Below are 23,052 nucleotides of genomic sequence, written 5' to 3'. Positions count from 1 at the left end.
ATACTTTTGTCTGGACAAAAGAGAAACTCTGAAGTAATTTTTTTTTCCAGTTTCACACTCTGGAGAGTTAAGATCTTTTGTCTTTGTAGGACAGTATTATTCTAAATTCAAAAATGATAAGGTTCAACAAATGTGGGGATAAATTTGGAGTTACCACCCGAATAAATGTGAGGTAGAGCTGTTTATTGTCATACTGTGGAACATTCCTAGTTGTTTGTTTATCCTCACCTGTTCGACGGTGTGCCTCCAGAGCAGGAGCGAGGACACGAGTTTCCCCGCTCCGGGCTGACACATCTGGGCTGCGCTGTAGATGACGGGACCCCCCTTCTGTTTGGACCGGAGCAGAGCCAGAGCCGAACCCGTGCTTAGGTCCAGAGGGTTCGGGTTATGAGCGCTGATGCACCACACCGCGTACACCGACTGGTAAGGAGGGCCCGCACTTTGAGACACACTTGGTTTGGTGTAGTTTAGGTAGCACCAACTCACTCCCGTCGTGGTGCGAAGACTCGGGAACTGCCGTAAGATTTTCGCGTGCTCTCTGTCGATTATCATCACATCGGCGGTGGTTACGAGCTTAGCTACGACCTCCATAGCAAAACGTTTAGCTTCAAGTTTCACATCTCCCACTGGCATAACATTGATGTCCATTGAAGTGCTGTCCATTGACGATTCGCTGCTTTGCTCCTCCATGGCTCTCTGGATCATTTTGTCTTCGTTAACATTGCATTTGCCGAGCTCCACCGCGCTCAGTTCTTTGGCGATTTCCCCAAACATTCGCTCCTCTTTCACGCGTTTTTGCTGCTTGACTTCCATAAACAAATCCAGGCTGCTGGCCGGAGACAACATCCGTTTGCTCGCACCCCCGCTCGATGCATTGGTTGTAGATATGGTTCGGGATGTGAGCGAAAGAGGTATTCCCGTTTTTAGCTTAGCGGATGACAGGTCTAAAGCTTCAATAGTCTGATCAGAGCTTTCATGGCTTTGTTGCGTTTCTAGATTTCGTTGTATTTGCGGAGTTGGCGAACACAAGCTGATACTTTCACTCTGATTGTCGAAAATTTGCGATACCGTGGTGTAGGTTAAGCTGCCGAAAGATGGCACGTTAGTTTGGATTCTCACCGGGACAAGCAAACTCGGATGGGGCAAATGCGGGAAAGCGCTTCCGGTTGAAAATATTGGCAAACTTTGGGTCAAGAAGTGATGTTGGTGAGATGATTCAGTTTCCATGTTCAAAGATTCCTGCCGTACTAAGTTAGCTCTTCGCTTCTCACCTTTTGCGTAGTCGACCAGTTTGAGCTTAGAAGTCGGCGAGAGGCTTCCGTAGTCAAAAGAGATGCTACGAACTTCCGGTAACTCTTTGCGTAAGTTACAAGGTGCTTGCTCAGATGATGATCTACGCATTTCGTGTTGTTGACGTTGATGCAGCAAGGACAGAGAATGCTGCCCGCTACTTCCTGGTACAGCCAGCAACTCCTTCCCAAATTCATCCAGCTTTCCGGGCGATTTAATACTGTCCTCTCTGTCAAACGAAAATGTTGAGCTGTACGATAAGTTGCTGTCTTGACTCGGGCTCCGTGACAAGCTCGTACACGCCGATTCAAAGCTAGACTCTCCGGACGAATGCTCGATTTCCGCTAAACGTAACCTCTTCTTTTTCGGGGGTAGTTTCTCAGGAGGAAACTGGGCTAACGTTTCACTCCTTTGCGGCCATTGGAACTCCTCAACGTGTTTTTCCGGTTCTTTAACTTGGATTTCCGGAGCTTTCTCTGGACTATCCGGCTCTACCGTCACTCTGATCTCTGGTACTTGGATATTGGGTTGTCTTACGAGCTTAGGCCCCATTTGAAACGACTGCCTTAGCCTGCTATCGCTTCTCTCGATTTCGTACGCATCGCTCGCCTCCATAGGTTGATAATGCTGACTACTGTGGTACTTATAATGCTCAGCTTGCTCCATTTGAATCCTGTTGAGTGAATTTGTATGTTGTATTACTGATATAACATTCCCAAGAGTCTTTCTAGTTGTTATTTCCGCACTTAAAGTCACGTCCATCTCACACATAGCTTGCCCTTTTGCTTTGTAATCACTTTCGTACATAATTTCTTCACTTTGCTCGTGATGCGTCTCGTACTGAATCGGTAAATCCTCCTCCTCGCGCTTCTCTTTGCGGCGTTTTCGCGTCGCCAGCTCCAGCGCGTGTCTGTGGTGACTTAAGTGCGCGGACATCGTCGGATAGTTTTCCATTTCTAAACCGGTTTCGACGATTTTTACTTGGCTTTCTGCAGTTTCCGCGTGGGTTTCGTGCGCGGACAGTTCGAAAGCAGCTTGCCTTCGTAACCTCCTCGAACCACCTGTACTAGTTCTTTCGTCAAATGAGTGGCTGCCTCTCAAAGCTTGTGGCGTTGGTAAACAAACGGCAGAAGACGTAGGCATAGAGTTGCTTCGTATCAACAGTCCCATATCGGAGCTATCCATCTGAGGTTCCTTGATTTCTTCTCTTGTAAACGATTTGGTATTAATCTTTATCGACTCAACAATATCCTTTTCTTGCGTATAAACCCGAGACACACCCCTTTCTGAATCCTTGTAATCACTCATAAAAGCTTGCTTCGGGCTCGGTCTGTAGCATTTTCCGAACATAATTTCCTGATACGATTTTGCGTTTGTATTTGGCGGACCGGTCTGATGTTCTGAACTTTCGGATCTCGAAAAATATCCAGAATCCGTACTTCCTTTGCTGGACTGACTCGGAAGGGACAAATTATGCTCCGAATCGCTGCTACGTTTTTCCGACAACCTCAACGCCAACCTTTGCTTGATAGCGCTGGACGGAATCGCGCGGCTAGGCTCCAGAGTCGAAGAACTGGACTCGTGGTGTTCTTGCGTAGTAGAAGAAGAAATTGTAGTTCCCTTTTTTTGAGCAATAAGGTTTAATACTTTCACAGCGGTATTGTCGGACCCTTCGGTATCCAAAAGCAGCAAAGGATCGCTAGAAGTGTCATCGTCTGTATCCGTGGTCTGGTCTCCGTCGGAAAACTCACCTTCTCCTTCGAAAGATCCATGCTCCGAACTGACGTTATAAGTGCCCATTTCTGTTAACGTCCCCGCTTTTACCGAGTGAGCATGCGATTTGCGATGTTTGTACAAATTACTTTTAGTCTTGAATGAAAATCCACACGGTACACACGGATACGGCCGTTCTCCGGTATGCGAGCGTATATGCTTCTTCAGCACGCTCGGTTTAGCGCATGCCCTTCCGCAATAATCGCAAACGTATTTTCCTGGTTTTTGTTGCGATTTTTGCTCCAGTTTTCCTTCGGACAACTCCATGCCTGGATTCAAACTTTGCGCCAGTCCTTCTTCTTGCAAACTCGGGGACTTTCTCGGCCTTCCAACAGGATTCACAGAAACTTTAACGTCCAAATGACCGGCGGATTTCTCCTCGTCATCTTTGAAGCTACTCGTATCCATGCTTTGACCTTCTTGGAGTAATTTGGCTTTATATTTTTTAGGGGGAACATTTTTGTCAGCGGTAGAAGTAGCAGCGGTAGAAGTAGAAGTAGGAGATTCCATGACTTTGAGGTGGGGTTTCAAGGACAGTCTTGGTTACGTAATGGTGAAGATATTAACACGTGTGTGAATTGATTGCAGGGAAGGGTCATCTGGAAAAGAGCAAGAGAAAGAAAGAGAGAAAATAGGGTTAGAGTTGGATTCAAAGGAAGTAAAACATGCAAAACAAAATGCAAAGTCCTAGTGCTGCAACCAAAACATTATATGGAGTTATTGAAGGGCTGTTTTCTGGTCTATGTTAGAAGGTTATTTCCTCATCACAAACAGACCTGGAGCTGTGCTTTGTCTCATTCACACGTGTTTAAAAGGCGTTCACTTGACAACTACCACTTCATGACATCACAAGGTGGAACAGAGCATTTTGAGATTTGGAGATGTAAACAAACAAATAATAAAAGATTACTCAGACATGTGTGAATGAAACAAAACACAACTCCAGGTCTGTTTTTGAGGAGGTAACGACATTATAACTTGGATTAAAGCTCACAAGAGTAAATTTTGCGCAATATAGGACCTTTAATCTATGCATGATAGACAGTGTTGGGGAGTAACAGATTACATGTACCGGAGTTATGTAATCAGAGTACAAATTATGAGTAACTGTATTCAGTTACAGTTACTGTTTCAGTGAGTGGTAATTAGATTACAGTTACTTGGTTGAAATAAATGGATTACATAGAGGTATTTTCCTGTTTTCACATTTTGGGCTATATCCCTTTTTTTTTTTCTTTTTTTTTCCTCCGGTAATTCCACTCATTTCCAGACACTGAACCAGGTCTAAACCAGGTCTAAACCAGATCTAAACCAGGTCTAAACCAGGACCAAACCAGGTCTAAACCAGGTCTAAACCAGGTCTAAACCCAGATCTAAACAAGGTCTAAACCAGGTCCAAACCAGGTCCAAACCAGGTCTAAACCAGGTTTAAACCCAGGTGCAAGCCAGGTCTAAATCTGGTCTAAAACCAGATCTAAACTAGATCTAAACCAGGACTAAACCAGGACTAAAACCAGGTCTAAACTATGTCTCAAACAGGATTTAACAGGACTAAATCATGCTATGTGGACCTTGTGTCCTCGTCTTCTAACAATAATATTTTTAATTTGGTTAAGTAAAATCTGGGCTTTTTCTTTTCTTTTATCAGACAAAACATTTTATGTGAAGATTTCCTAGTCTTTACTTCTCTACGGCAAATCAAGTAATCCAAAGTATTCAGATTACGTTACTCACTTTAAGTAATTTAATGGATTCTGTTACAGGCTACATTTTGGTGTGTGTAATCTGTAATCTGTAGGAGAATACATTTTAAAAGTCACCTTCCCAACACTGAAGATAAATGCAGTTAAAGCCATACTGTTGAACATTCCAAGCAAAGCAACAGCATCTCCATGGAGACAGAAGACCATGCCACCAGAAAAGTGAAAAGCATAAATCTTGTACTTAAATCCTTAACATAGGTTGATAATGCTGACTACTGTGGTACTTATAATGCTCAGCTTGCTCCATTTGAATCCTGTTGAGTGAATTTGTATGTTGTATTACTGATATAACATTCCCAAGAGTCTTTCTAGTTGTTATTTCCGCACTTAAAGTCACGTCCATCTCACACATAGCTTGCCCTCTAGCTTTGTAATCACTTTCGTACATAATTTCTTCACTTTGCTCGTGATGCGTCTCGTACTGAATCGGTAAATCCTCCTCCTCGCGCTTCTCTTTGCGGCGTTTTCGCGGCGCCAGCTCCAGCGCGTGTCTGTGGTGACTTAAGTGCGCGGACATCGTCGGATAGTTTTCCATTTCTAAACCACTTTCGGTGATTTTAAGTGGCTTTCTGTAGTTTCCACATGGGTTTCGTGCGCGGACAGTTCGAAAGCAGCTTGCCTTCGTAACCTCCTCGAACCACCTGTACTAGTTCTTTCGTCAAACGAGTGGCTGCCAGAAAAGTGAAAAGCCTAGCGTACCTTTAAATCCTGTACTTATATCCTTAACTTTTTAATTTGTGTATAAAAATGTATAGTCAAATATAATTAATACGGTTGCCTTTTGCTCCTGTTTTTAAGTCCCTGTGCATCAGGATCTTTAATGATGAAAACTAAAACTGGAGTGAAAGCTGTTTACCAAAAAGCTGCTGATAATAAACGTTAAACTCTGTGAATAAAGTGTATCATAACAAGCCTGATCTCTGCAGGAGCAAGAAATCTGACTTTTATTGACACTAAAATACAAACAGATAAAGTTCAGAGCTTCAGATTCTCCAAATCTGTTCAACTATAAAAGCAGGTTATGTTTCAGAAGACGTTAACACAGGTAGTGACACTGTACTGTTTTTCAGGTAGTAGTAGTAGTAGTAATTAAATGGCAGGACTTTCTTTTCTATTCCCATGTGTCTTATATGTGTGTAACCCCTCAGTGGTCCAGGTAGGTTCCATAGTGGTCCATGAGGGTAAACCAGAGTCCTGCACCGGGTCGGGTACAAATAGTTCCTGAAACGCTCAGGTTTTAATGTTCTGGAATTTTACGGGCGGATATGCGGGTGAGTAGTGATTACACACGGGCGGGTCAGGGGAATCAAAAGAACGACAAATGGGAGAAAAATACCTGACACGTGTCCAGGACGTTCGTTGCCCTGGAAACAAATGCAGGTCTTTTTCTCGAACAATGGACCAGGCTGAGAGGAACTTTACTGTTTTTATTACATATAATTCATCAGCGGAGGCGACTGGCTTGACAACTGCGCTCTTGGTTTAATCCTGGTTTAATCCTGGTTTAGACCTGGTTTAGACCTGGTTTAGACCTGGTTTAGTCCTGGTTAAGTCCTGGTGTAGTCCTGGTGTAGTCCTGGTGTAGTCCTGGTGTAGTCCTGGCGATCGGCTCGGTGGTTGCGGCGTGTATATATTTATAATCCGCTAATGACATGGTGTAGGTTCAGTCTTGGTTTAGTCCTACTTCAGTCGTGGACCAATGCCCTGTTGGGCTAATGGTCTGACCCCGATTTATCACGGGCACGGACGGGTAATGGGTGGATTGTTAATGGGTCCGGGCGGGTGCAGATTTAACTTAATTTAACTTAAGCAGGTGTAGTGTTGAACTGCACAGGTGCGGGCGGGTGCCGGTCTCCAAAAATGGACCCATACAGGACTCTGGTGTGTACTAGTCTGTGCTCTTAAAAACAGCTCAAGATCATTGTAAACCTAATAATTCAATTTTCAATGCATGTCTGAATTTCTTTATAAACTTTAATATTAAAGACATTTGTTTATGTATTTAACTTTTGCAGGGGTTGTGTGTAATTTTGTTAAACTTGTTTGTATGGCAGCAATTTCCAATCCCGCCTCACCTGAAGCCGCCTCCCCTCTGTTTAAGGAGATAGTTTGCGTCCGCTTGGGGCCGCTGGCCTTTGTGCCCGGTCTGCCATTTTGTGTGTTTTCTGTGTCTCTCTTTCTGTCAGTCTCTTTGTTTTGTACTAGTACGTGTCTGACTTTGTGTGTATGACGCTAGTTTAGTATAGTTCTGTTTTGTGTCTTTTTTTGTCACTCGATTCTGTTTGTGGGTTTATGTGACTTTATTTTGGGACACTTGCGATGGAGTTTTGTTTTATGTCCCTTAGTTTAGTCACTCGTTTTTGTATAGACCTGCGTGACCCGTTTTGTGACACAAAACCTGTTATTTGTTAAGTTGTTATTTTGTTTCTTAGTTTAGGTTATTTTGTGTATATATTTTAGACCACTTTTGTTATGTTGCCTTTTACATCCTAGTTCATTAAATTATTACTTTATTTATACCATTTTCCATCTTGGTTTTTATTCCCGTGACCTGTCCCCTGCTTGTTTCTATGGAGATGTCATTGCTCTGCCTGGAATGTTCCACAGTATGACTTTAAACAACTCTACTTTACATTTATTCAATTACAGGTGGTTTTATAGCTCAAAAACACCTAGAAAAACAGACATTCTGACTGTGAGAGGGGTCGCCTCTCCACAGATCTGACCTGTAACTTGCTCTGGTTTGGTCTCCATGAAAACAGACAGGTTTAATGCCATACTGTGAAACATTCCAGACAAAGCAATAACATCTCCAAGGAGAAAAACATTTAACAGAAAAGTTACACGACGCACAATGACGAGGAAACAGCGTTACAACATAGATCAGAAAATATGGTCCATTTATCACGAAAATAGGTGTTTCTTGTACATTTGTTGTATTTCTATCATGTCATTGAGGTTGTGTTCCAGTGTTTGGTCTGGTCTCATTCAGCTCCACACGACTGAAGCACCTTTAAATGCCTCAATTTCCACTGATTCAACAGTAACAGGCTCCAGACTCTGATATCACTGGTCTATTGTGAACACAGGCCTCCTGCTGCGGGGAACTGTACACAGCAATATGTGGATACGAGCACGCTGGAACACATCGAAGTCAACCAAAACAGGACTGAAACAGGACTGAAACAGGACTAAAACAGGACTAAAACAGGGCTAAAACAAGGACTAAAACAGGACTAAAACAGGACTAAAACAGGGCTAAACAGGACTAAAAACAGGACTAAAACAGGACTAAAACAGGGCTAAAACAGGACTAAAACAGGACTAAAACAGGACTAAAACAGGGACTAAAAAGGGACAAAAACAGGCTAAAAAACTAAAACAGGACTAAAACAGGACTAAAACAGGGACTAAAACAGGGCTAAAACAAGGACTAAAACAGGACTAAAACAGGACTAAAACAGGACTAAAACAAAAACAGGACTAAAACAGGGCTAAAACAGGACTAAAACAGGACTAAAACAGGACTAAAACAGGACTAAAAACAGGGCTAAAAACTAAAAGGACTAAAACAGGACTAAAACAGGGACTAAAACAGGACTAAAACAGGACTAAAACAGGACTAAAACAGGACTAAAAACAGGGGACTAAAACAGGACTAAAACAGGACTAAAACACAGGGCTAAAACAGGACTAAAACAGGGGACTAAAAACAGGCTAAAACAGGACTAAAACAGGACTAAAACAGGACTAAAACAGGACTAAAACAGGGCTAAAACAGGACTAAAACAGGACTAAAACAGGACTAAAACAGGGCTAAAACAGGACTAAAACAGGACTAAAACAGGGCTAAAACTGGGCTGAAACAGGACTGAAACAGGACTAAAACCAAGACTAAAACAGAGCTAAAACAGGACTGAGCCTAGACTAAAACCAGGACTAAAATAGGACTAAAAGAAGGACTAAACCAGGACTAAACCAGAACTAAAGTCCTAAAGCAGGACTAAATCCAGGACTAAACCAGGAATGAACCAAGACTGAACAAGAAATAAACAGGACTGAAGCAGGATTAACATAGGACTGAACCAGGACTGAAAAAGGAATAAACCAGGACTAAACCACAACTAAACAACAATTAGACCACAACAGAAACAGTACTAAAGCAGGGCCTAAACCAGAACTAACCCAGGAATGAACCAGGCCTAAACCAGGCCTAAATCAAGACTAAACTAAACTGGGATAAACTAGCACCAAACCATGAAAGAACCAGGACTAAATCAGGAGTTAACCAAGACTATACCAAGATTAAACCCAAACTATAAGCAGGACTAAACCAGGTGTAAACCAGGAATAACCCAGGTCTAAACCTAGACCAAAACAGGACTCAACCAGGACAAAAACCAGGACCAAACCAGAACTAAACCAGGAATTAACCAAGACTATACTAAAACGAAACTCAAACTGTAACCAGGACTAAACTGGGATTAAACAAGAACCAAACCAGGACTAAACCAGAACCAAACCAGGACTAAGGCAAGACTAAAACCAGGACTAAACCAGGACTGAACAAGAAATAAACCAGGGACTAAACCAGAACTAAACCAGGAATTGACCAAGACTATACTAGGACGAAACTCAGACTGTAACCAGGACTAAACCGGGATTAAACAAGAACCAAACCAGGACTAAACAAGAACCAAACCAGGACTAAACAAGAACCAAACCAGGACTAAAACAGGACTAAATCAGGAATTAATCAAGACTATACTAGGACAAAACTCAAACTGTAACCAGGACTAAACCAGAACCAAACCAGAACCAAACCAGGACTAAACAGGACTAAACCAGAACCAAACCAGGACTAAACAGGACTAAACCAGAACCAAACCAGACTAAACAGGACTAAACCAGACCAAACCAGGACTAAACAGGACCCTTGTCATTCTGAACATCGTTATGTAAAAGATCTGGATCACACCCTCCGAGTTCACTTTAATTAGGACATCCTCCTCCAGCTTCAGCAGCCATCAGTCTCTCTCCTTCTCTCTCCTCCTCCTCTCTTCCTCTTCCTCTCTTTCTCCTCCTCTCTTTCTCTTCCTCTCTCTCTCTCTCTCTCTCTTTCATCCTCTGTGTTTCCCTCTCTCCCTCTGTCCTCTCTCTCCCTCTGTCCTCTCTTTCTCTCTTTCTCTCACATCACGTCCAAGGTGACTCCATGGCCCTGCTGCGCAAACATAAGGATCAATGTATTTCCCATTTGGGCTCTTTTTGCAGTGGCAGAGTGGTTAGCCTCACAGCCAGGAGGTCTCTGGTTCGATTCCCAATCACGTGTAGGGTCTTCATATGTGGAGTTTGCATGTTCTCCCCGTGTCAGCCTTATGTTTCAGACAAAGCAAATCAACACTGATACTACACATGACAAAATATACAATCTGATCTGTTGTTTCATGTTTCATTCACATGTTTAACACACAAACCTGCACACTTAGGCCGAGTTCTTCTCTCAAACTGAAAACGCTCTGTTCCACTTTGTGATGTCATGTGGTAATACAGGAAGTGCTCCAGTGTGTTCGTACACTCCATACCTCTTCACTAGAATCATTTGGATCATTTCAACTCTGGAACTGAAAATCTCAAAATGTAAAGGGCGTTGTTCACTTGAAAATTACCGCTTCGTGACATCACAAGGTGGAACAGAACATTTTGAGCTTTGGAGATGAAAAATAGAGAGTTACTGAAACATGTGAATGAAACAAAACACAACTCCAGACATGGTTTGGATGAGGTAACAAGAGTTCATTTTGCGTAATATAGAACCTTTGCGAATAAACCCACAACATAATCCAGGTGTTGCTCAAAGACACAAAAACACCTACAATAACTTTACAATACTATAGGACTAAAGAACATGAACTACAACTAGGGATGGGCATTCGATGACATTTTCTTAATCGATCGTCAGAAGAATTAGCGATCGATTATCGATTAATCATTAACGTTTTTATATTAAAGTTATCATTATTATTATTACTATCTGCACTACTAATCTGCATCAATAAATTCAACTTTACGACATATAAACCGTAACCACTCTAGAGCCACATCAGCCTGTTTGACATTATAATGTGTTTAATTCAGTTTTGTGCAACTCTCACAGAAACAAAACTTAAAACCACATGACTCATTTGCATAAACTAAGCGAAGATAAAACTACAGCTCTTGTGTCGCTGATGTGGTTCAAAATCTGTCGGATTAAAAGACATGACTCAGTGGAATACAGGTTAGTGTGACCAGATTTGCGTTTGTCAAAACCAGGACACTGTACGGGGGGAGGGAGGTGGGGACTCGTCATCGACATTGCACTACTCTCACCTGGTAAAACTTTTTCCCACTGGACACAGAAACATGTTCCTGCTTTATACACTGTGCACATGGACTCACACTTGTCCCGAACGCAACGGAAATCGTGGAATTTCATGTATAAAATCATTGTTAAATACACATTTGTGCTTCGGTACGTTGCAGACTGACCGACTGTTTGTGTCTCGCTCCTTCTGATGCAGAGACACATGTACACACCTGTTTGGTCACAGTACACACAGCAACCTACATTCGGTTTGTTGATTAAAATGAACGTAATCGATGAAATTCTTAATTATCAATTATCGATTAATCATGCCCATCCCTAACTACAACCACAAGCTTTTAGGACTAACTTGGGTCACATTCAAAACTGTTCTAAATGTAACTTTTCTGATGGAGGTTCGGCCACCTGCTTGTCTCCACGGAGATGTTATAGCTCAAAATGTTCCACAGTATGGCATTAAACTATACTGCATTTACTCAATTACAGCTGTTTTCATGACTAAACATGTATTCTTACAGTAAGCGGGCTCGCCTCTGCACAGATCTGACCTGTCTGCATTGTCACCCACTCATCTACATGGAGACAGATGAGTTTAAAGCCAAACTGTGGAGCATATTACATCTCCATGGAGACAAACAGGTCCATGAGTCTCCAGGAGAACATGTACACAGCTTAACTTGAAATGAGACTAAACAAGATATTGTGATGTAGTAAAGAGAAACACAGGGACCAAATAAATCTAATTCTGGATTATGTGAAGATTAAACCACATCTCACACCTGAATTAGGACGAAACATGGACTAAACCAAAACTACAGAACTGAATATTAAATTAAAAATACCAAGATTAACCAAAACAAGACCATAAGAACACAACTGAACTAAAGGTGTGTTCACATTTACACATGGAATACTTCAAAACTGGGACTAAACCGGGAGCTCGGAACTAATCCTGGATTACTAAACCAGAACTAAACCAGGACTATAACAGAACCAAACCAGGTCTATCATCCAGACTAAACTGGACTCAAACCAGGATCCAAAAGGGACCAGTGTGAACGCATCCTAAGACTAAACCAATACATAAACTTCTCCACAAAGGTTCAAAATAAGTGTGAAAAGTAACTACATTCTGAACACCACAAAACTACACATTACACTGTTTTCTGATTTATGTTTTAATTAAACACCTGCTCTATTCCACTTTGTGATGTCATGCAGTGGTAGTTTTCAAGTGAACAGCTTCTTTTACCTTCAGTTCAGTAGAGCTCGCCAACTCCAGGGCTGAAATGATCCAAATGATTCTAGTGAAGGTGTGTGGAGTTTAGAGAGAGTTTGTCTCTTAGTGTCCTGTATCATGTGACATCACAAGGTGGGACAGAGTGTTTTCAGTTTGAGAGGAAAAACTCAGCCTAAATGTGCAGGGTTTGTGTGTTAAACATGTGTGAATGAAACAAACACACCTGCAGGTCTGTTTGTGATGAAGAAATGACATTAGAACACAGATCAGAACACAGAGTCGTACGGGTCTTTAAGATGATCTGATGTCCACTTTGAGAACTGAATGTCCTCACGTCTCTGTGGAGTCTTATTCTGTGTAAAAGCTTCTAACCCTGTAGTTTAGACTCTACAAACATGTTCTGAAATGCTCCTGTGTGTCAGATGCCCTCCCTCTGTGTCTCTACAAGGGCTGGTATCATTAAGAAGTTACCGATACGATACATACCTCGATACACAGGTCACGATACGATACATCTAAATACAGTGCACTTTCAGTTTGATATAATATATTTAAAATTGATTCGATATAGTTCAGTAAAAATAAAGGCTAAATGATGGCTGTGACACTAAAAGTCTTTGTTAAACCCACCAAAAGTTCATATGAAACACAAACATTTTAATCATCAAAAAAGTTGAAAATGTCAAACGTGTTGCATAAACAAGTTTCCTTCCTCTAAACAAGAAACAAAACTGTAGCTGTAACAAAATTATTTAGTAAAATATATCATATGGTAATTAGGGGTGTGCAAAATGATCAAAAGGTCGATATATTGTATCTTTTAATGTGATGATACAGTATTGATATCATGGGCCGCTGTATCGATATGTGACCAAGAGGATTTTTTTTGGCATATTGTACTTAATTATTTTGTTACAGCTACAGTTTTGTTGCTTGTTCAGGGGAAGGAAAGTCGTTTATGCGACACATTTGACATTTTCACTGTTTTGAAGATTAAAATATTTGTGTTTCATATGAACTTTGCACAAGAAGTGGTTTAACAAAGACTTTTAGTATCACAGACATGATTTAACCTTTATTTTTTATTGAACCATATTGAATCGATTTGAAACATCATATCAAACTGAAAGTGCACTGTATCGCGATATGTATCGTATCGTGGCCTGTGAATTGAAGTATGTATCGTATCGGCAACTTCTGAATAATACTCAGCCCTATTGGTCATATATCGATACAGCAGCCCATGATATCGATACTGTATCATCACATTAAACGGTATGATATATTGATATATTGATATTTTGTTATTTTTGCACACCCCTAGACTCTATGGGGTCTTATTCTGTGCAATTAATCAAATTTTGATTGCCATTTCAATTTGTGTGTCAAACAATTTCCAATATTATATATATTATTATAAATAAATATATTTATTTTATTTTTTAAATATAGAGACTGTAGAACATTCAGATTTGTAGCCTATATTTATTTTCAATTTGAAAGTTTTGTGTAAATTATTAGTAACAAAGTGTTTTGTTTTGTTTTGGTTTTTGTTTTTGTTTTTTGAGAGAGAGAAATACTGAATAAATGCATCATGTAACTAAAAATAATTGTTTGAATAATCGTGATTTCTAAATTGACCAAAAAATCATGATAATGATTTTTTCCATAATGGAGCAGCCCTAATTAAAATGCTATTTAGTTTGCATAATGTGTCATTTATTTTGCTATATCTGAATATTTGTAAAGTTTATCTTCAATGTGCAGAAGAGACCACATCATTATTGAATTTTTGAAACTATGTCATGAACAGAGGTGGGTTAATATAAGTTTTTTCTGCTGTTTATAATGTAGATGTAGTATGTGTATGATTATTGTTTCTCTCTTGGCACAAACTTAAAATGAATCAAATCAAATCTGTGAGGTTTTATTCTGTGTAAAAGCTGTTAACCCTGTAGTTCAGACCTGCATACTCAGATTCTTGGAATAGTTTATCCTTTCACAATTCAGTTTTCTCTCAGATTTACTGCTCCTGGACACATTTTCATCTGTTATCTTTATTTGAAAACATAAATCACTCTCCTGATGGCAGTCTCCTCCCTGTACCACGGACGGCCCGCTCCCCCCGCGCTGAGAAACCCTGCAGCCTCAGTGTGTCTGTGAATGTAAACGACGTGGGGAGACCCTTTGGAGGAGGAGGGAGGGAGGGGGGCGAAGAGGAACGGAGGGAGGGAGGGGGGGGTCTGTGCTGTGATCAGGCCTGGTTTAGTGCAGGGACCCCCCGCTCCTCAAGGTCGCTCTGACCTCATTACAGCCTCGCATCCTCCTCCACGCGACGAGAGCCACGCTAAAACAAACGCAACCCAACGGCACGGAGCGGCCACACTGCGCGCCGCTCTCCTCCTGTCAAATCAAGATGGTGGGAGATTTTTTTTTTTCATTGACAAGAGCTATTTCTCAGCAGTGATGACGTGTGGTGGACAGGAGGCAAGTGGGTGGAAGGAGGATAGATACTGGGTTGATAAAAGCTTGTGAGAAAATGCAGTTTTGAGCTGCGAAAAGCAAGAAAACTGCAAGAACGTTCAGCCAGTTAAGTCAGTGTTTAAACAGAGCAAATCAGAACGTACGGGCTTCCAAATCGCATTACATCATTATTACAAAGCTCCTAAACATCATTCTTGGATGTGACAAGCTCAGAGAAAAAAATACACACAAATTGGAAGCCATTTTCAAGCATGCACAGTCCACACAGCTAATAACTGGCATCATTTCACAGAGGAAAGCACGAGGGGGCAACACAAACGAAACACAATACCTGATAATTGGACAGTCCCGTGCTCCATGTCTGCGATCATATGTTAGATTCCACATGTGTTGGAGGCTCCATGGTGGTCCGCGGAGCTGTGGAGGGGGGATACAGGGGGAGATGGTCAGTTTTTAGTCCCATTCCGGCGCCTGGGTCGGGGCTGGCGAGCTCAGGCCCCCGGTGCTGCTCCCGCTGCTCCTGCTCCCGCTGCTGCTGCCGCCGCTTCTGGACATTAGAAGACCTATTGATGCGAGCGAGTCACCAGAGAAAATACCCAGGCGTGACGCGCCAATCCAGGCACAAAAATAGAAAAGGGGCCCGGGGAGGGTCTGAGCGAGGGACCACGAGGAGGGAGCTTTTGCATCGCCCGCACTAGCCGCTCTCCCTCTCGCTCTCATTCTACTCTTCTGTCTCTCGCTTTCATAGTTTCTACACTATCTCTCCTACACTATCTCCTCCCTCTTGTCCGTGATATCCCTCCCTCTCTCTTTCTTTCGCTCATCTCTCCCTATCCCCCCTTTCTCTCTCTCTCTCCTCTCTCTTATTCTACTCTTCTGTCTCTCTCTTTCATAGTTTCTACACTATCTCTCCTACACTTTCTCCTCCCTCTTGTCCGTGATATCTCTCTCTCTCTCTCTCCTGCCTCTCTTTCTACTCTTCTGTCTCTCTCTTTCATAGTTTCAACAATATCTCTCCTATCCTATACTCCTCCCTCTAGTCCGTGATATCCCTCCCTCTCTCTCTCTCATCTCTCCCTCTCCCCCTTTCTCTCTCTCTTCTCTCTTATTCTACTCTTCTGTCTCTCGCTCCTCCCTCTCTTTCTTTCTCTCATTTCTCTCTCTTTCCCTCCTTTCTTTCTCCTCTCTCATTCTATTCTTCTGTCTCTCTCTTTCATAGTTTCTACACTATCTCTCCAATATTATCTCCTCCCTTCTCACCACAACATCCCTCCCTCTCTTTCTTTCTCTCATCTCTCCCTCTCGCTCTCACACTATTCCTCCTTGCTCTCTCTCTCTCCCTCTCTCTCTCATTCTGTGCTTCTGTCTCTTTTAAGCTATCTACTCCCTCTTATCCGTGATATCCCTCCCTCTCTCTCTTTCTTTCTTTTCTCTCTCTCATCTCTCCCTCTCCCCCTTTCTCTCTCTCTCTTCTCATTCTACTCTTCTGTCTCTCGCTTTCATAGTTTCTACACTATCTCTCCTAAACTAACTCCTCCCTCTCGTCCATGATATCCCTCCTTCTCTCTATACTTCTCTCTCTCTCATATCTCCTCCTCTCCCCCCTTCTCTTCTCTCTCACTCTCCTCTCTCATTCTCCTATTCTCTCTCTCTCTCGCTTTAATAGTTTCAACTCTTCATCTCTCTCTTCAGCGTTCTCCTCCTTCTTGCCCACAATCCCTCCCTCTCTCTTTCTTCCTTTCCTCTCCTCCTCTTCCTCATCTCTCCCCTCCTCCTCTTTGCCCTCCTTCTCTCTCTCTCCCTTCTCTCCTCTTTCCTCTTTTCACTCCTCCTCTCATGTCTCTCCTCCTCTTTTCTCTCTCCTCCTCTTTCGTCTCTCCCCTTCTCCTCCTTCCTCGCCTCCTCCCCTCCTCTCCTCCTCTCTCTCTTCCTCTCCTCTCTGTCGTGTCTGCGTGCCTCTAAAGCCGTGAGTATTTGTGAATGAGAGAGTCGTGATGAAGAGATCGTAAACACCACAGACACGAGCAGCGAAAACCTCCACCAGCCCACAAACCCACAAACCCACAGGCACCAAAGCACCGGACTCACACCGCCTCTCCGGATACGCACTAAAACGGCACCCAGACAGCACCAAAACAGCACCAAAACAGCACCCAAACACCACCCAAACAACACCCAGACAGCACCCAAACAGCACCAAAACAGCACCAAAACAACACCCAAACATCACCAAAACAGCACCAAAACAACACCCAAACATCAACCAAACAGCACCCAAACACCACCAAACCAGCACCCAAACAGCACCAAAACAAGACCCAAACAACATCCAAACAACACCCAAACAACACCCAGACAGCACCCAAACAGCACCAAACCAGCACCCAAACAGCACCAAAACAAGACCCAAACAACACCCAAACAACACCCAAACAACACCCAAACAGCACCCAAACAGCACCAAACCAGCACCCAAACATTAACCAAACACCACCTAAACGGCACCAAAACATTAACCAATCATCACACTTTACGTCTGTGAGCTGAGGAGGAGAAGGAGGAAGAAGACAAAGTGAGTGAACAGCTGTTCTACCTCAGCCCACTCCCACATCCCGCTCACAAATCCAAAGAGACGTGGATCAAAGTCCCAAACCAGGACTAGTGGAGCCAGATCGTCCAAATCACGTCAGAAGGGCGACACGACGAACATGAACTGAAGCACCCACATTATTTTTAACAAGAATAAATGTGAAACATGATCCAGAAAGAAAATAAAATGGCTTTAAAATCGGAATAAACCTTCAACTTACTTCAGAATTAAGTATAATTCTGAATAATAATTTTCATCAGGAATTAAGTTTCACATGGTCTTTTTAAAGCGGAATAAATTTTTTCAGAATTAAATTATTTTTATTTGTGATTAAAGCTCTCATGTAAAAGTGGGAGGTGAGAATAAAACTCTTATAACACGGTTAAAAGCTCTGAAAGTCCAGTTTGCAGAACAGGTCTGATTTAACATTTCACCATCAAACATGTAAATGAAATGGTTGTAGCTGCACCGTCAACTCACAGCAAGAAGGTGACTGGTTTGATTCCCATTACGAGTGTCATTACAAGTGTTTGTCTGATTTGATTGTTTAATGTTTTGCGAGTTTTTATGGTGCTGATCTGAATGTGAAGCACTTGTGTCTCCTTGAGTGCTCTAAAGGGCTCTATAAATACAGTCTGATTGAAGTGTGCCTAAAAATACCTCCAAATAAAAGATGCACTGTTAATATGAATGGGCTCACCTCTCCACTGATCTGACCCGTAACCCTGACCTGTAACTGGTTGTGTCGCCCACTTGTCTCCATGGTGATAGAGGAGTTTAACGCTGAGTTTAATATTATTTCCAGGCAAAGCAATAACATCTCAAGCAGGGCAGAAGAGCGTCCACCAGAAAAGTTCCAGAGTGCAGCTTTAGTTTGACGTCATGGCGGTGTGTGTGTGTGTGCGTGTGTGTGTGTGGCCCCTCCCTCGCTCAGTGTGTGGGGCCCTTGGCTCTGGAGCAGCTGTGACTACTACAGCTAAGATTAGAGCACAGAACAGGAAAGAAGAGGGGAGAGGGGGAGAAGGAGAGAGGGAGGAGGAGGAGGTGAGTGAGAGAGGAGAGGGATGGGGTGAAAGAGAGAGGGTTTAAAAGTGAGAGGGATGAGAGAAGAGAGAGAAGGAGGAGAAAGAAAGAGACGGAGGTTGAGTGAGAGATGAGAGAGCGGGGAAGAGAGGAAGAGGAGAGAATGAAAGAGAAGAGGGGTGAGGGAGGGAGGAGAGAAGAGAGGGAGAGGTGCTAGAGAGAGGGAAGGGGTGAGAGGTGGGAGTGAAGAAAAGCTGTGGGTTTAAGAGGGGAGGGGTAGTGAGAGAAACAGAGGGCAGTAGGAGAGGAAGGGTCTGTGTACCATTTGTTCTTTCGAACTTCAATTAAGAATGAAAACAATAAAATGTGAAAACAGTTTGTTATTGGGTCAGTCTGTATGAAATCATCCGTTTTCAAGAAATCTCTCCTATGAGCCGTCTCAGATTTGGCTGAAAAAATTTCTAAAAATTTCTAAAATCATCAAATGAAAGACTCTCAAATTTTAGCTCAATCCCTTGAGTCGTTCCTGAGTTATGGTCCGTTGAAATTTTGGGCCCCGCTCACTTTTTCAGAAGCTTTAATTTATAAACATGTTTGAGAGACCAGAACTTCATCAAAAATAGACCTAAGAAGCTGAAAATGTGTATTATAGTAGATTCTTGGTGATAGATTCTGAATCTGTTGTCAAATATTGAGTATCTTTATTAAGGGGGGGGGGGCGCTATGGGCCCCCAAAATCTCACATTTGGTTGCTGCTCAATTTTATTTTATTTTTTTCAATTTTTGAGGTCCAAGATCTGTTTACTCTAAGCAGATAACTGTTGAACCTGAATATTTGAGAGAATGACCATTTCTGACAACAATCTCACACTTTTCTGAGTTTTCATGTGGTTGGTGTAGACGCCCAAATATGGTCACACACCAAATGTGATCTTTTTGGTCCCTTCTTTGGAGCCTCGGTTCCCCATGTGGACACAGTTAGATGTTGATCAAATTTTGACCAGAGAAACTTTTGCATATTCTGATTAGTTTAAAGTAATAAAAACATCTACTATTAACTTCCTTCATTTCAAACTGAATTTTTGAAAATGAGCTCTCACGGGTCATTTTTGGTGGAGCTTAGGGACTTTTAAGGTCAAGGTTAAATTATCTGACAATATTTCATTATTACGCTTTAGTGTAAAAAAAAAAAAAAAAACAGATTTAGACCTCTATTTCCAATATTTTATTTAATTTAATATTTATTTAATTTAAAGTTTATTTCAAAAAACACCAATTAAAAAAACAATCCCGTGCCTATTTTAATTTGGATATTTTATTTGCTCTGGAAAGTTCACAGGAAGTAGAGTGAGTGTGGTTAATCTGCAGCTTCAGCTCGATCCGTGCGCTGTGTAGATGTAAACAAACACACCTGAGGAACTACTCTCACCTTTTTACTTCCAACAAACTGGATTCACAGTGCGGTTTTGTGGACTGGGCTCTCTACTTGCGAAGGACAATTTCTATGAGATGCTGCACTTTAAACTGACCACTTTAGGGAAGCAAATCACAGCCAAAATCGGGCAAATCCTCCTGTAGTGTGTCACGGCCTTAACTGTGTTTTTAAGCAGTGAGCCCAACACAAATTTCCCCTTTTTACACAATAAAGTTTATCTTATCTTCTCTTCAGTGTAGATGTACTGTATAAGGAGCTCTAAAGGTCAAAGTAATAATAATGCTGTGAATTGTCTGCATCTAATTATAAAGTATTTTACTGCCCAATAATCAGGAAGTCTGGATTAGCATGCTAGTTGTTATTACCGTTACTCCAAGAATTATAAACTTCTAAACTCCTGATGGGGAATGATTAGACTGCTCTGAATGCATGAGGTAAGTGAGGAAGACGTTTGGAGCACTGCAAACTGTTTACACTGAACTAATTCTGTTTTTAAGAACATAAAAATTTGAACTTTAAGCGTTCATGGGGCAGACAGACAGAGACGTGGCTGAAGTTCTGAGCTCAACCCCCAATGGCCACTGTGTTTTTGTAATATATTGAAATGAGGTTGACAATGCACATTGTAAACAACCCGAGGAGCATGCAAATTTGAGAGAAGACTGAAATCTGAACTGCTTAAGTAATGCAGCTTTTACACACAATAAGACCCCATGGAGACACAGGGAGGGCATCTGACACAAAGGGATGTGTAGCTCTCACATAAGACATTAGATTACCTTTATAATTGCTGCCTTTTGCAATTTTGATTCAATTGCTCTTAATCTGGATCAGAATTTCACTAAAAATATCCAAAACCAAACTGAATCTGCTCATTTTAAGCTTCATTATTCAGTATCTCATTATCTCATTATATTTATCCATCCGTGACATAAAGTCGGCGTGTTTGACTGTACACGAGCCTCTGTAGCCGTTTGCATGTTGTGATTTTATCTGAACATTTGTGATAGCGCCGTAGCCGTGGCGATGGCTCTGCTCGCCACTTCTCCTTCAGCTCTTCAGAGGCAGACCTAAGAATAGCCCACTCTGCAATTCCATCCTGCCATGCACTGTGCTGCCTTCACTGTCCTCTGGTCAGCTCAACACTGTGCTGCCTTCACTGTCCTCTGGTCAGCTCAACACTGTGCTGCCTTCACTGTCCTCTGGTCAGCTCAACACTGTGCTGCCTTCACTGTCCTCTGGTCAGCTCAACACTGTGCTGCCTTCACTGTCCTCTGGTCAGCTCAACACTGTGCTGCCTTCACTGTCCTCTGGTCAGCTCAACACTGTGCTGCATTCACTGTCCTCCAGTCAACTTAACACTGTGCTGCCTTCACTGTCCTCCGGTCAATTCAACACTGTGCTGCATTCACTGTCCTCCGGTCAAGTCAAGCCTGTGCTGCCTTCACTGTCCTCCGGACAACTCAACACTGTGCTGCCTTCACTGTCCTCTGGTCAACTCAACATTGTGCTGCATTCATGATCCTCGGGTAAACTCAACACTACACATTGGGTGACTTTAAAGGCTCTATATAAATACAATGATTCATTAATTTAAAAAATCATAAAATCTCAGAACTGTGATATGTTCATGGTCGTCTGGTAAACTCAACATTACGTTACATTCACTCTAACAACTCAACACTTGTGCTGCCTTCACTGTCCTCTGGAAAAGTGAGTACTGTGTATACTGAGGTGCACTCCAGAACAAGAGCCCAGATGTGGCGTTCAAGGAGGCTGCGAAAATGTGAGTTACAGACATGATTAAGCATGTAGAGGATTTTATAGTTCAAGTTTAAGTTATGAATCTGTTTCAAAAAAAAAAGGAAAAAAAAAAAAATCTAATTAAAATTGCTAATTGAAGGCTGTGATAGACAGAAAGAGGGAATGTCCATGTGTGTCAGATGCCCTCCCTGTGTGTCCATGGGCTTTTATCCTGTGTAAAATCTGGCTGCCACACACTACAGGACTTTTCAGTCTTAAACAACTTTGAAACATGTGACATAAAGAGCACACCACAAACACGAGGACAATCTGATGAGATTTTAAATCTCTGACCTCAAAGACTGCGGTGGATCTGTGTGTGAGGCTGTGACGACGTCAGCTGTTTCCTGTCTACAGTAATATATAATATGTGTGTATGAGTGTTTGTGTTTATGTAAATGTTGTATATCGATGTCATACATGTGCATGTTTGTGTATTCTATATTCAGAGTTCCCACTCTTTTTCCCTGACAAAATTTCTAAACTTTTCCATGATTTTTTTATAAGTTAAAATGAATTTTCCATGACTTTACAGCACCTACATGTGTAGAATTGATCAAACTTTTAGGACTAAATCTGAAATGTGAACTCTTTCCACTCACCTTATGGTTTGGGATCATAGTTTTTGAACATTCTAAATCCTGTCAGTGCATTTATTGTCGTCTGTTTTAAACAAAAGGTGCAGACGTTCACAAATAATCAGAATAACCTCAAGAGAACTTAACAGAACACTGGAGCTGCGTGAAAGAGATACTAAAATTCCATGACTTTTCTTAAACTTTCATTGAATTTACAAATTCCATGACTTTTCTAGGCCTGGAAAATGACATTTTCAATTTCCATGACTTATTCCATGACCGTGGGAACCCTGTGTATATATATTTATGTGTGTGTATGTGTGTGTATATATGTTTTTTGTTCTGCTCATCAAAGGGGGTTTCAGGGGTAAAAGGGAGAAATATACAAAGCCAACTGGAACCTGTATAACTGCAAATAAAAACACTCAAATAAAAACTTGATCACAAAAAAAAAAAAAAAAAAAAATATATTCCTGGACAGATTTAAAACATACACTAAAAAATGTATAATAAATACAATATTTGTCATATAAAATGATAGTCAAAGGGGCTATACCTGTTTTAAGTAAGAACCACCTAGTAAGGCTGGTGCACTGTTAGCATGCTAGTTGTTGTTAGCAATACAGTACAGCACAGTAAAATTCCACTTTCGTCTCTGAAAGTTGTGAAAAGCTTTTATATTCTCATCATGGTGAATAATCAGGACGCT

At 41.7% G+C, this 23,052-nt stretch overlaps 1 protein-coding gene across 4 annotated transcripts in view; it reads right to left on the bottom strand.

The window, feature by feature from the left end:
- hivep2b (HIVEP zinc finger 2b) overlaps positions 1-23,052 on the bottom strand; it is a 49,171-nt gene that overhangs the window by 13,617 nt on the left and 12,502 nt on the right. For 3 of the 4 annotated variants that reach the window (XM_055154400.1, XM_055154407.1, XM_020931722.2), the window contains exons 3-4: positions 15,246-15,331; positions 229-3,662 (exon numbers count right to left, since the gene is read on the bottom strand). In XM_055154400.1, coding sequence (XP_055010375.1) covers positions 229-3,573 — 3,345 coding nt within the window. In that variant the 5' untranslated portion in view covers positions 3,574-3,662; positions 15,246-15,331. The remainder of the gene's footprint in view (positions 1-228; positions 3,663-15,245; positions 15,332-23,052) is intronic. The other variant, XM_055154420.1, reaches the window with a different exon arrangement.

The sequence above is a fragment of the Boleophthalmus pectinirostris genome, unplaced genomic scaffold (assembly GCF_026225935.1).
Source record: "Boleophthalmus pectinirostris isolate CB_2022bp ecotype Guang Dong unplaced genomic scaffold, ASM2622593v1 HiC_scaffold_10, whole genome shotgun sequence".
NCBI lineage: Eukaryota > Metazoa > Chordata > Actinopteri > Gobiiformes > Gobiidae > Boleophthalmus > Boleophthalmus pectinirostris.
This window is presented reverse-complemented; position numbering and strand designations above follow the sequence as displayed.